Source organism: Carassius carassius, chromosome 46 (assembly GCF_963082965.1).
Source record: "Carassius carassius chromosome 46, fCarCar2.1, whole genome shotgun sequence".
In the NCBI taxonomy this organism is placed as follows: Eukaryota; Metazoa; Chordata; class Actinopteri; order Cypriniformes; family Cyprinidae; genus Carassius; species Carassius carassius.
In genome coordinates this window covers 7,042,202-7,055,523 of record NC_081800.1, presented here as the reverse complement: position 1 = coordinate 7,055,523, position 13,322 = coordinate 7,042,202, and the positions used below count along the sequence as shown (strand labels likewise).

At 39.4% G+C, this 13,322-nt stretch overlaps 1 protein-coding gene across 2 annotated transcripts; it reads left to right on the top strand.

Moving 5' to 3' along the window:
• The first annotated feature begins 5,650 nt into the window (after positions 1-5,650).
• Positions 5,651-12,137, top strand: LOC132128949 (ER degradation-enhancing alpha-mannosidase-like protein 2). Of its 2 annotated transcripts, none has more exons than XM_059540362.1 (11): positions 5,651-5,887; positions 6,223-6,294; positions 6,547-6,586; positions 6,659-6,764; positions 6,987-7,112; positions 7,646-7,857; positions 10,363-10,504; positions 10,667-10,791; positions 10,938-11,082; positions 11,366-11,487; positions 11,571-12,137. In XM_059540362.1, the coding sequence occupies exons 1-11, from the start codon at positions 5,781-5,783 to the stop codon at positions 12,006-12,008; spliced, it is 1,635 nt and encodes a 544-aa protein (XP_059396345.1). In that variant the 5' UTR covers positions 5,651-5,780; the 3' UTR covers positions 12,009-12,137. The 2 variants fall into 2 exon arrangements, with proteins under 2 accessions (XP_059396345.1, XP_059396344.1); XM_059540361.1 differs by having other exon boundaries at positions 6,184-6,294.
• Positions 12,138-13,322: the final 1,185 nt, after the last annotated feature.

Sequence of the window (13,322 nt, the reverse complement as noted above, 5' to 3'; positions counted from 1 at the left end):
CTTTGCTTTTTAAATCATCTCTCTCTAACCCATTTCTAACTACGAATTGTCCTTCAGTCTGTTTTTGGTTGCATAAGAAATACAGAGCCCCTCATATGGCATGCAAAGAAAATAAAAAAACATGATGTGACTAAATTAAAATGAGTCCAAACAGCTGATTAAAACATCACAATAATCCACACCACTCCAGTCCAACATTTAACGTCATGTGAAGCCAATAGAGAAACAAATTCATCAAAAAGTTTTGCCTTTATGGATGAAGAAACTAATTCCTGTAAATCTGGGATGGCCTGAAGTGGAGTACATTTTGAGTTTTGGGTGAACTAAGTTACTCTGATGTAACTGTTCAAACATTTTGTACTTCGTGTTCTCTTTAGGTGTGGTGGCATGGTATTTACTTCTGGTTTAAAAACTTTTATACTTAAGAGATCCATGTTTGAAAATGTTCTGTATGTTTTTATAAGTGTCCGTTATGATAGCATTGCAGTATTTGCATACTACTGTACATCATGATTAGTCTTGTTTGCATTTATTTGCATAATGAATTGTGATCTATTCTTACATCAATTCAATCATCTATACATGTACTCTGCCTTGTTTTCAGTTGACAGTAGCTAATGTAATGCAGCTCTGATGTGAAAGCTGATATATCTAGTAATGAACGTATGATATAATACGTGCAGGGATCATCAAAAGCAGATGGAAGTGAGGACCCGGGATGACCCTGACTAAAACTTCAGCTTACATAAACCTTACACTTTCTTTCCTCTGCGAAAATAAAATCATGTGCGACACATGCGGTATGTAGTGATTTTTATCAGCTGACGGTAAACCACAAGGCCACACTGAACTACTCTACGCAAACTGACACAAATGTCTGGACAAAAGATGAAATGATTTGTTTGTCCACACATAAATCAGGGTAAAGAGATTCGGACCCTTCAGTGCAGCAGGTTTATAAAGTGATCTCCCACCGAAACCGAAACAAAGCACCAAGTTGATTGGTCGCGGAAGTTTTCTCGACTTGATCAGACGCGATCTGGTGAAAGCCAAGCGCGATGCCAGCAGCCCGTGACGGCTGAGACGCGCGAGACTCTCGCCGATGCTGGAGTGCACGCGCCTCTCGCCGGAGCACCAGCTCAAACTACACCTAAAACTAGTGATTAAAGTCCACCATTATTGTTACTATTATTTCCGCGCGGACCGTTGTTGGAGGTTTTCTGTGGGAAACATGTAAGAGGCTTTGGACGCCGCTGGACCATGTCCATCTTCCCAAGCCCTGAGTGCTGCGCGCCTGAGTCCCTCATCACCCCACGGTCGATGGTAAGAGCCCACTGCATCACTGCGCGATATACTGCTTCTGTTCTGTGTCTCAGGCAGCAGACAAACTGCATAATAGCATTACAAACAGAGGAAAGTGTCCTTATCAAACTCTAAATTGACCCATTGAAATCCATTAGTATTAGCAGATAACCGAGAGCACGTGCGTTTAGGTAGCTGAGTGACACAAACAACATGATTTCATTCAAAATGTTTTTTTTTAAGTGCTTACGTATGTATAAAAGTAAGTTTTACTCTTCTATAATATAAATGGAAATCCTCGAAAACATAAAATGGTCCAGTAGCTAAATGCGACCAAATTAACCCAATGTTTGCCAGGCAATATGGAGAAAAACAAGGAATGATATTATGTGCATGTTTCTTTTTTGACTTTAACTTTGTTTGGTTTACTGCCTCAGTACAGCTTTATATTATCTGTTATATATAATATATCTGTTATATAGATTATAATTAATCAGTTTTTTATTCGAAGTGGGACTGTGGGTTTCCCTCTGGTCACAAATGAGACCTGTTTAATATGCTGTGATCAGAATAATAAAATAATCAGACAATAATAATATCAGAACCATTCGATTTGTTATTTATTTGGTATTTATCAGAATAGGATAGAATAATACAACAATATACAACAATAATAAAGCCTGTATAATTGTTAGTTAATAGCTTAATATAGTTTATTTTATTGCAGTTGTAGGCCTAAATGTGTGTAATGATATGTTTTATAAAGTTTTGTCACACATCAGTTCTGGTCATGTGTTTTATAGCAGCCATATAGCAAATGCACTTTGATTTGTAGCTTACAAGTCTGTCTGAAATACTCCAAAAACTCTTATATATACAGGTGCTGGTCATATCATCAAAAAGTTTATTTCACTAATTCCATTCAAAAAGTGAAACTTGTATATTATATGTATTCATTACACACAGACTGATATATTTAAAACGTTTATTTATTTTAATTTTGATGATTATAACTGACAACTAAGGAAAATCCCAAATTATGTATCTCAGAAAATTTGAATATTACTTAAGACCAATTTAAAGAAAGGATTTTTAGAAATCTTGACCAACTGAAAAGTATGCACATGAAAAGTATGAGCACGTACAGCACTCAATACTTAGTTGGGGCTCCTTTTGCCTGAATTACTGCAGCAATGCGGCGTGGCATGGAGTCGATCAGTCTGTGGCACTGCTTAGGTGTTATGAGAACCCAGGTTGCTCTGATAGTGGCCTTCAGCTCTTCTGCATTGTTGGGTCTGACTCTGACATATCGCATCTTCCTCTTCACAATACCCCATAGATTTTCTCAACAGGGATGCCATGGTCCTTAAACCAGGTACTGGTAGCTTTGGCGCTGTGTGCAGGTGCCAAGTCCTGTTGGAAAATGAAATCTGCATCTCCATAAAGTTGGTCAGCAGCAGGAAGCATGAAGTGCTCTAATACTTCCTGGTATATGGCTGTGTTGACCTTGGACCTCAGAAAACACAGTGGACCAACACCAGCAAATGACATGGCACCCCAAACCATCACTGACTGGGGAAACTTTACACTGGACCTCAAGCAACGTGGATTGTGTGCCTCTACTCTCTTTCTCTAGACTATGGGACCTTAATTTTTAAAGGAAATGCAAAATTTACTTTCATCAGAGAACATAACTGTGGACCACTCAGCAGCAGTCCAGTCCTTTTTGAAGCGAGACACTTTTGATGCTGTCTGTTGTTCAAGAGTGGCTTGACACAAGGAATGCGACAGCTGAAACCCATGTCTGTGCGTAGTGGTTATTGAAGCACTGGCTCTAGCTGCAGTCCACTCTTTGTGAATCTCCCCCACATTTTTGAATGGGTTTTGTTTCACAATCCTCTCCAGGGTGCGGTTATCCCTATTGCTTGTACACTTTTGTCTACCACATCTTTTCCTTCCCTTCGCCTCTCTATTAATGTGCTTGGACACAGAGCTCTGTGAACAGCCAGCCTCTTTTGAAATGACCTTTTGTGTCTTGCCCTCCTTGTGCAAGGTGTCAATGGTCGTCTTTTGGACAACTGTAAAATTCAGCAGTCTTCCCCATGATTGTGTAGCCTACAGAACTAGACTGAGAGACCATTTAAAGGCTTTGCAGATGTTTTGAGTTAATTAGCTGATTAGAGATAGTGAATTTGGGATTTTCCTTAGTTGTCAGTTATAATCATCAAACTTACAAGAAGTAAACATTTGAAATATATCAGTCTGTGTGTAATGAATGTATATAATATACAAGTTTCACTTTTTGAATGGAATTAGTGAAATCAACCTCTTGATGATATCCTAATTATATGACCAGCACCTGTTTATATATGTATATATATATATATATATATAAGAATAAGGAATGGATGAGATAGCATGAATAGATGTTGAATGTAGGTGTAAAGTGCAATATTGATGCTGCATATGTGTTGTGTGCAGTGTGTGAACAGACCTGCTGTGTGTGTGACTGTAATGCTGCTGCTCACAGCGGCCCACAGTAAACGTGCCTGTGATTATACTGCCATCATCAGGACCTACAGGGCTCTCATCCTGGTGGAGCTCCAAAGCCTGGTGAGTGCCATCTCATAAATGTTCAAACAGACTGTGTAGTCAACTTCTGGTGAGTCTGACTTGCTCTTTGGTCATCTAATAGATTATATAAGTGTTCTTGTTCCATTTAAAGGATGAAGTTGTCAGGGTGCAGTGAGATTGGTCATGAGTTTATGGTTACTTTCTGCCCTCTTCTGGTGACCTGCAGAAGATAAACTGTATGAGTGCTTTTATATGACAATGCTTTTCTCTCTTGGCCAGAATCTGACTGGTGCAATGGACATATCAAAAGAAAAGGACCACTGTCCGTCTGAGAAGGTACAGCCACCTGTACATGACTACATGTATGTTTCCTCAATACAACATTCGGTCTTTAAAGTTTCCAGAGACAGTTTTCACTGAGCTGTTCTCTGTTTGGTGGTGTCTTGATAATCGACACAGTGTGTTTTGCTGGTAGGTTCACCGTATCCTGCGATATATCTATAATATGACACAGATCTTCAGCTGCTTGAGTGAAAGCAAAAGACAGCAGCATGCAGATCTGATGACGAAGGTGGTGGGACAGATGGAGCAGCTCATCAATCGAAGCTGCCGCAAACCAGAACGACTGGTATAATATTCTTCTCTTTGCTTTTGTTTGTTGACTGAATAATCAAAACTAACTTCATCTTAATACTTATAACCTGTAATGAACTGGATGAAATGATCTAGAAATGTATTTACCGGTATTTGTTTTTGAATTAAATAATCAAACTAGAGTTCCTCTGAATAATTATGATAATCTGAAATAAAGATAGGATTTAACATGATGTAGAAATATGTATTGTTTCTCAGGCAAGTAGACGGAAAAAAGCATCTTGCAAACCAAAGAAGAAAGGAAAAGGAAGACAGCGGCGGAGAATGAAAATGATGGGGATGCTTATAAACTGCTGGCAGAGGCTGCTGAGTGTGACCCCTTATTAAATTACAGCATAGACAGGTCTCAGTTCAGCTCCACTACACTTTATTTAAAACATTATGCACATTAACTTTCCCTTTATCCTTATTTATTCACTTTCACTTTTTAATAAAAAAGAAACACCTAGTGTTTTGTATAATACTCCTTCAGAAAAAGGAGAAGCTGTCGAACACGTAAGAAACTCGACGGTTATATGTTTCTACTTCTTGTTGTATATCTTTTATTTGATAGCACTACATATGTTTTGTGTTGAGCGAGTTTAAAAGCTATTCATGTTAAACAGTTACATGCACCGTTAGATGCACACATGGACACGCACATCTGGTGCTGCACATTGAGACAAAACTACAACTCTAATCATTTAAAGTTGACAACATTATTCATGTTCTCATGTTTCTAAGGCTAATACACATTCAAAACATAATTACTCAAAATAAACGTTCTCAGTAACATATCTCCTACCTTTTCAGTGGATTCAACGTTTAAAACCTGTGTTGCTTATTTGTCTGAATCACTTTGTTTGAAGTTTTATTGTATAGTAATAGATGATATTTTGGAAACTGTCAGACATCAATTTGCTGCTTAAGTGCTGCTGATTTGTCTTGTTTTGTTGATTCCTTCTATACGTCCACTTTTTTCTGTAGGAAGATTAAAACAATAAATTAATAAAAAATTCTGAAAAAGACAAATGTTGAAATGCGTCTTTTTCCATCTTTATTTTATTTTATTTTATTTCCGAGGACTTTTATCTTCTCAACCGGCTTTTATTGTAAACCCGACAGCGCGAGCGACCTGCACGTCAGCACTCACTCACACGCATGCGCAGTACGTGCACTTCCTATTGCCACTGTTTGTAGTATTATTTGTGCATATCCATGTCGCTTGAAATTATTGTATTGTTTAACCTCTGCTCACATCTCGTTACTTCATGCTTACTTTCCTTTTCTCCGCCGTTTTTTGCGCCACATACCTGTCTCCCATCCTCAGTCATGTTGAAGGCACAGATTTTACTGAGCAGGACATGTCCCATTACAGGTGAGATTTATGTATGATATGACAAATTCATCTGTAATAAGTAGGTCAGATGATCAGGGCGCCATATGGAGTTAATTGTATTTTTCAGCTGCTCTAACAAACACAAACAAATGTTTTTACTCCCAGTCAGTCAGCTTTGACATATGCTCATGTGTAAATATATATTAGTGTGTGTTCGATCTACACTAGTCACCTGTAGCTTATAATAATGCCTGACACTGCTTTTGAAGTATATTGCTAATCAGTTCTGTCTAATACTGTTAAGCATTTGATGTTTGTTTTACTTGTCTTAACAGGGAGAGAATAAAGTCCATGTTTTATCATGCATACAACAGCTACTTGGAGAAAGCATATCCCTATGATGAGCTGAGGCCGCTGACGTGTGATGGACAGGACACCTGGGGCAGGTACAGCACAAACACTTCCAGACACTCTTCTCTTCTTTAACTAAAGCACATCTGGTAGTCAAACACGACCGCTTCTGGGTATCTTAACTTGTTCAGTACATGTATATGCATTATTTTCTCCCGTTTCTTACTGTGGAATCGAGCAAAAGCAATTGAACAATTGAGTTCCCCCTGTAATATATTATTTCTCATATACAGTACGATTTAGAAGTCATATTCTCTCATTATGACCTCTCTGTTTGTTTCCTTCAGTTTCTCCCTCACACTCATTGATGCGCTGGACACATTGCTGGTATGAAATTGAATTCAACAAGATGGTTTCATGTCCTGCAGTGTATAGAATATGTTTCCTCTCTGATCGCAGATATTGGGAAACCACACTGAGTTCCAGCGCGTGGCCACTCTGCTCCAGGACACGGTCGATTTCGACACCGATGTAAATGCATCTGTGTTTGAGACGAATATACGAGGTGAAGTTATATATCTGTATATTCTTTTTATTAAATAGTAAATTTTTGCATTACTGCTAATGTGCATTATTGTCATTAATATAAATGCACAATGCAATACAGAATATCTCATATTTTTCTTTTGGTTTTGGGGTGAAACATGACCGGGATGTGTTTTTGGGAAACTCTCTTATCCTGTAATCCTGGCCTGTATGTTCTGATGTTCTGGTCGCTCCTCTGCAGTGGTCGGTGGGCTCCTCTCGGCTCATCTGCTCTCCAAGCGTGCCGGGATGGAGGTGGAGGAGGGCTGGCCCTGCTCCGGACCCCTCCTGCGCATGGCAGAGGACGTGGCCCGCAAACTGCTGCCTGGTGAGGGAGCTAAGATACGCTTCAGAGTTCAGACACATCGCTGTCTGAAACATTTACCATGTGTCTTTTTTTGCAGTTTTCATTTGTGAGTCACTTTGGATAAAAGTGTCTGCAAAAATGATTAAATGTTAGTGCAAAACATTTTGTTATTGCAATGTTGTTTTGTTAAAATGTTGGTAGTGTAAGTAAATTAACACTTTGTATTATATTTCAAGATATGTTTATTTGTCAGCAGAAGGCTGCCAGATGACGTAAAGCACATAATCAGGCAGAGTTTTGACAAATTCAGGGCTTTTGTGAAAACTAACAGATCATGCATCGTTGTGTCCCCACTTACATATTGTCTGTCTGAGCCCAATGCATTATGGGTAGGAAAACATAGAAGACGATAAAAACCTTTATTTTTAAGAGTGTATGGTTAATGATACACTAATCCTAATCGGGCATGCTGTATTTGAAGTAGTCTTTTAAAGATATGTTTTAGTAATTTGATCATCAGTACTGTCAGTTTGATCTAACCTGTCTCCTCTCAGCTTTCCAGACCCCCACGGGGATGCCATATGGGACGGTGAACCTGCTGAGGGGGGTGAACCCCGGCGAGACCCCGGTCACCTGCACTGCTGGAGTGGGCACCTTCATCCTGGAGTTCTCCTCCCTCAGCCGACTGACCGGAGACCCTGTGTTTGAGAACGTGGCTCGCAAAGCTCTCAGGGCCTTATGGAGAACACGCTCTGATCTCGGCCTGGTAAAACCTTCTGATCTGGATCAAGACGTTTGTGGGACAACCATGACGCCATTCTTTGGTTTAAACTCCACAATGTGAAATATTAAATTTGCTGAAATTGTTCTAGCTCTTAAACCATCCAAGATGAGATGTTTCTTCATCAGAACAGATTTGAAGATATGTAGCATTACATCACATGTTCACCAGTGGATCCTCTGCAGTGAATGGGTGCCGTCAGAATGAAAGTCCAAACAGCTGATAATAATAACATAATAATAATAATACATTTTATTTGTAATGCACTTTACATTTGAAACAAATCTCAAAGTGCTACAATTAAGATCAATTAGAAAGGATAAAATACTAAAAGGTTTAATAGTTAAAAGTCATAAGTTCTCCTAAAAAGAAATGTTTTTAGTCCTTTTTTAAAAGTCTCAATAGTTTGAGGTGCCCTCAGATGGTCGGGAAGGGCATTCCGAATCCGAGGAGCGGCAGAGCAGAAAGCCTGATCACCCATAGTGCTGAGCTTTGTCTTGGGGAGAAGGAGGCGGTTTAAATTTGTTGAGCGGAGTGATCAAGAAGTAGTCGAAGGTGTGAGTAGTTCTTTCAGATAGGGGGGTGCATTTCCATAGATGCACTGGTAGGTTAGAGGGAGATCTTGTATTCAATCCTGGCGGAAACAGGAAGCCAGTGAAGTGAATGGAGAAAGGGTGTGATGTGATCATATTTTCGAGCTCTCATCAGGATCCTAGCAGCACTATTCTGAACATACTGCAATCTCTGCAAGCTTTTGTTAGGGATCCCGATGAGAAGTGCGTTACAGTAATCCAGTCTGGAGGAGACAAAGGCGTGGACCAGTTTTTCAGCATCTGCTAAGGTTAATATTGGACGGAGTTTTGCAATATTTCTGAGCTGAGTTGTGGATCAAATCTTACACCAAGATTGGTGACAGTTGTGGAGAGGGAATGACATGATAAGTGATTAGTTATACCAGTAATGGAGGAAGACTGGGTTTGACGTGGTGTGCCAACAAGAATTGCCTCAGTTTTAGAGCTGTTTAGCTGGAAGGAAGTTGTTGGAAGGAAGTTGAGGAAGTTGTGCTTCATCCACACCCTTATCTCCTCCAGACAGGCAGTGAGTGTTGAAGATGAAGATGAGGTTGGTGAAGTTTTCATGTACAGTTGTGTGTCATCAGCATAGCAGTAAAATGAGACTCTATAGCGGCTAATGACATGGCCAAGAGGGATCATGTAAATGATCAAGAGAATGGGGCCAAGGACTGACCCCTGAGGGACCCCGCAGGTAACTGTATGTTGCCGGGACCTTGCACTTCCAAGTGAAATTTACTCTGTTCTGTTAAATGATGATAAAAACATCACAATAATCCACAAACAATCCACATCACTCCAGTCCATCAGTTAATGTCTTGAGAAGTGAAAAGCAGCATGTTTGTAAGAAACAAATCCATCAAGGCATTTTAACTTACTTAAAATATTACCTATAATCCATAATAACACTTCCTCCAGTGGAAAAAGTCCATCCCCTGTTGTCTTCTCACATCAAAATCTACCATCATATTTGTTTAGAACTCTTCTGGTTTGTTTTTGCTTGTGAACCGAACTTGATTTGTGCATATTTCTCACCTGATTCAGACCAGATGACTTTTTCACTGGATAAGGAAATATTACGTTTTGTATATTAGACAGAAGTAATAGTTTTTATCTTCAGACATCTTAATAATGGATTTGTTTCTAACAAGCATACAGCTTTTTGCTTCAGAAGAGTGGTGTGGACTGTGAATTATTGTGATGTTTTCATCAGCTTTTTGGACTCTAATTCTGACGGCACCCATTCACTGTAGATGATCCACTGGTGAACAAGTGATGCAAAGCTAAATTTCTCTAAATCTGTTCTGATGAAGCAACACACTCATCTACATCTTGAATGGCCTGAGAATGAGCACACATTTCTGCAAACTTTCATTTTTTGCAAACTATTCCTTTAACAGAATCCAGTATTAACTTATTCACTGGTACCTTAACATTTTACTTTTTCTGTGATGCACAGTGTGTGAATGTAATTTTTCCTGAATTACCTGCATGTACCCAGCAGTCCTACTGACCGCAGCCAGTCAGTAGTAGTTAATCCACTCTGAAATGTCTCTTCTGAAAAGCTTTGACCAAATGCTCATGATTCAGATTCTGCTTTATACACCCAGTTATCCCTGAGTTCACTGAAAAAAGTTTATTAATTATCCCAACACTGAGTAACAGTGTTCACACACACGTGCCAACATATTTATATGAGTCCAGGTGTCATACACTGTATGGAAGAGCAATTATTAATTAGTAACATGATGACATATATATATATATATATATATATATATATATATATATATTAGTTAACAGTTGGATTTTAAAACAAATTATTAGATGTCAAATATGGGAAAATAAGCTTGGAGATTTGAAATGATGTATCTGGCTCCAGTGTTCATGTTCTCACATAACCTTCTCGTTTCTTCAGGTGGGCAACCATATAGATGTCATAACCTCTAAGTGGGTGGCTCAGGACGCAGGGATCGGGGCGGGAGTGGACTCATACTTCGAGTATCTGGTAAAGGGTGCCATCATGCTGCAAGATGAGGAGCTGCTGGCAATGTTTCACGGTAAACACTGACATATCAGTAAAGCAAACCCTGCAGCTGTGTTACATTATTGATACCCGAGTTGCTATTAGTTTTGATAAGAATAGCTCATCATAATTGCTGTTTATCTTTCTTTATCTTGCCTGCGTGAAAGCATTATCAACTTTCAAATGTGTGTTGCAGAATTTGATAAGTCCATAAAGAACTACACTAAGTTTGATGATTGGTATCTGTGGGTGCAGATGCATAAGGGGACAGTCTCAATGCCTGTGTTTCAGTCCCTGGAGGCGTTCTGGCCTGGACTGCAGGTGAGGAAGCAGATCTGACACCATACACTCGTCCAGTGTGTCACAAGACAAAGGGAAAGCACCAGTTTGACTAGTTTCAAGTCCTCTGTTATATATACATGCATCTGAGAGTAGAGAGTAATGCACACATGTTTATGCAATATCAGAGTTTGATAGGTGATATTTCCAGTGCCACAAAGACCTTCCATAACTACTACAGTGTGTGGCGTCAGTTTGGAGGACTCCCGGAGTTCTACAGCATTCCTCAAGGTTACACCGTGGACAAACGAGAGGGATACCCTCTGCGACCAGGTATCAAAAAAACAGTGATTAGACCCTCATTGCACATTCCTGAACTTTTCTACAACGCACAGATTTAGATGTAGCAAGCTCCACTGTAACTATTGATCATACAATTTAGAACACAGCCTTTAAAACACCACAGTAACCAGAAACAGTGACTATAGCAATACCCTAATAATGAGTTCCGCACGCTCACATTTTCGTAAGACAATCTTGAATGCTGTGAAATGGTGTTATTTATATGACTGAATGAAACTGAAGTAACCCCTCTGTGTGTGTTTGTGCTGTACAGAGTTGATTGAGAGCGCCATGTATCTGTATAAGGCCACCGGTGACCCGACATTCATGCAACTTGGCCGGGATGCAGTCGAGTCGATTGACAGAATCAGCCGGGTGAACTGTGGCTTTGCTACTGTGAGTGTCTCAGGGCTACATTTCATAAAGCATCTGGAAGCTTGATTGACCAGTTTCTAAACGTACTCATCCTTTTGTTTCAGGTGAAGGATGTAAGGGACCACAAGTTGGACAACCGCATGGAGTCCTTCTTCCTGGCCGAGACAATTAAATACCTCTACCTCCTCTTTGATCCTGAAAACTTCCTTCATAACACGGGCACAGAGTTCGAGCTGGGCGGCCTGCAGGGCGACTGCATACTCAGCGCAGGTGGATATGTGTTTAACACGGAGGCTCATCCGCTGGACCCCGCCGCGCTCCACTGCTGCAGCCGATACCAGAGCGAGCGCAGGGAGCTACAGGACACACTCATCAGCCTATCCCAACCACTCAGGCCTGCAGCGGACCAATCAGAGGAGACGCAAGAGAGCATCACCCTGAAGCCGGGAGAGAGGAGGACAGCTCGGAGGCTCTCCTGCCCCACACAGCCCTTCAGTGCCAAACTGGCTGTCATGGGTCAAGTCTTCTCTGACGACTCCTGAACGGACTTCAGCAGCGTGTAAAGATGTAGATTATGTTTGTAATTTAACTTTGCAGAGATTAAATGTTTTCTAAATATGTGTGGATTTTTTTCCACTCTTTTTATTAAAGAACCGTTTTAGATGACGAAAGTGTTGGCATTGGTATGATCATTTTAATATATAATATTTCAGGGTTTTTATAAAAATAAATAATAATAATAATTCATTTGGGATTAAAGGGTTTTTAGCCCCAATCCTCCTTAGAAAAATGCGGTAGATATTTTGGAAACACTGCACATGTCCTCTTATTCATTCTAACAATGAAGGCAATAAATAATAAAAATGACCCGCTTAATGGGCCACACAAGACCAAACACTGCTGCTTAACTGGATTTTAATACTAACGTATTTTCTCTTCAGGTGAGAAAGCAAATGAGAGCCAGAGAAGTTTTTATGAATGTGCCCACAAACTTTTGCCCATGTTCTATGCCAGTATAAAGTGAGAATGGCACGACTGTATCTCTGGACAAATCCTCTGTTCTTTTGGGCTGGGATTAGCAGATTCGTAGCTGCTTTAACTTCCTTTTGAAGCATATAAATTGACCTGGGTTATTAGCAATTTCACTGCATCTTAGCAGCATTAATGCTTCCGGTATTTCTGGATGATTATGGTTATGAGTTATTCATCAGCGTGTTCGACTGCTACGACTCTGGATTCGTGTTACAGATCAAATGATGAAGCTTTGTGCTGCTTGACATGTAAGACCAGATCTGGCTGCACATACACTAGTGTTCAAAGTCTCTTCTGCTGACCGAGGCTGCAATATTGTGATTAAAAACTGTAATATTGTGAAATGTTATTACAATTTTAAAGAACTGTTTTCTTTTTACATATATTGTAAAGTGTAATTTATTTTTGTGATCAAAGCTGTATTTTCAGCATCATTGCTCCAGTCTTCAGTGTCACATGATCTTCAGAAATCATTCTGACATGCTGCCTAAGAAACATTTATTATTATTAATGTTGCATTTACTTTTTGACAATTATCACTGATAAATTGTGCTCTTCAGGACTTTTTGATTAATAAAAAGTTCAAAAGTGCAGCATTTATTTTAAATCGACATCTTTTGTAATATAATAAATGTCTTTACTACGGATGTTTAACATCCATTTAATGCATTCTTGCTTCATTTCATTAAATTTGTTAAAAGTGTTAATGGGTTATATATGGTAATACTTTTCTTTAAAATACATTTTAATTCATTCATTAATATTATTTAAAAGTGCTTATACAGCGTTTCTGATCTAGGTTTATGTTAATGTGTAATATGTAA

Coding starts and splice junctions, on each gene's coding strand:
- LOC132128949 (XM_059540361.1), top strand. CDS start 5,781: ATGCTTACTTTCCTTTTCTCCGCCGTTTTTTGCGCCACATACCTGTCT. Junction 6,587..6,658: donor ATGCGCTGGACACATTGCTG/GTATGAAATTGA, acceptor CTCTGATCGCAG/ATATTGGGAAACCACACTGA. Junction 11,083..11,365: donor GGGATACCCTCTGCGACCAG/GTATCAAAAAAA, acceptor TGTGCTGTACAG/AGTTGATTGAGAGCGCCATG.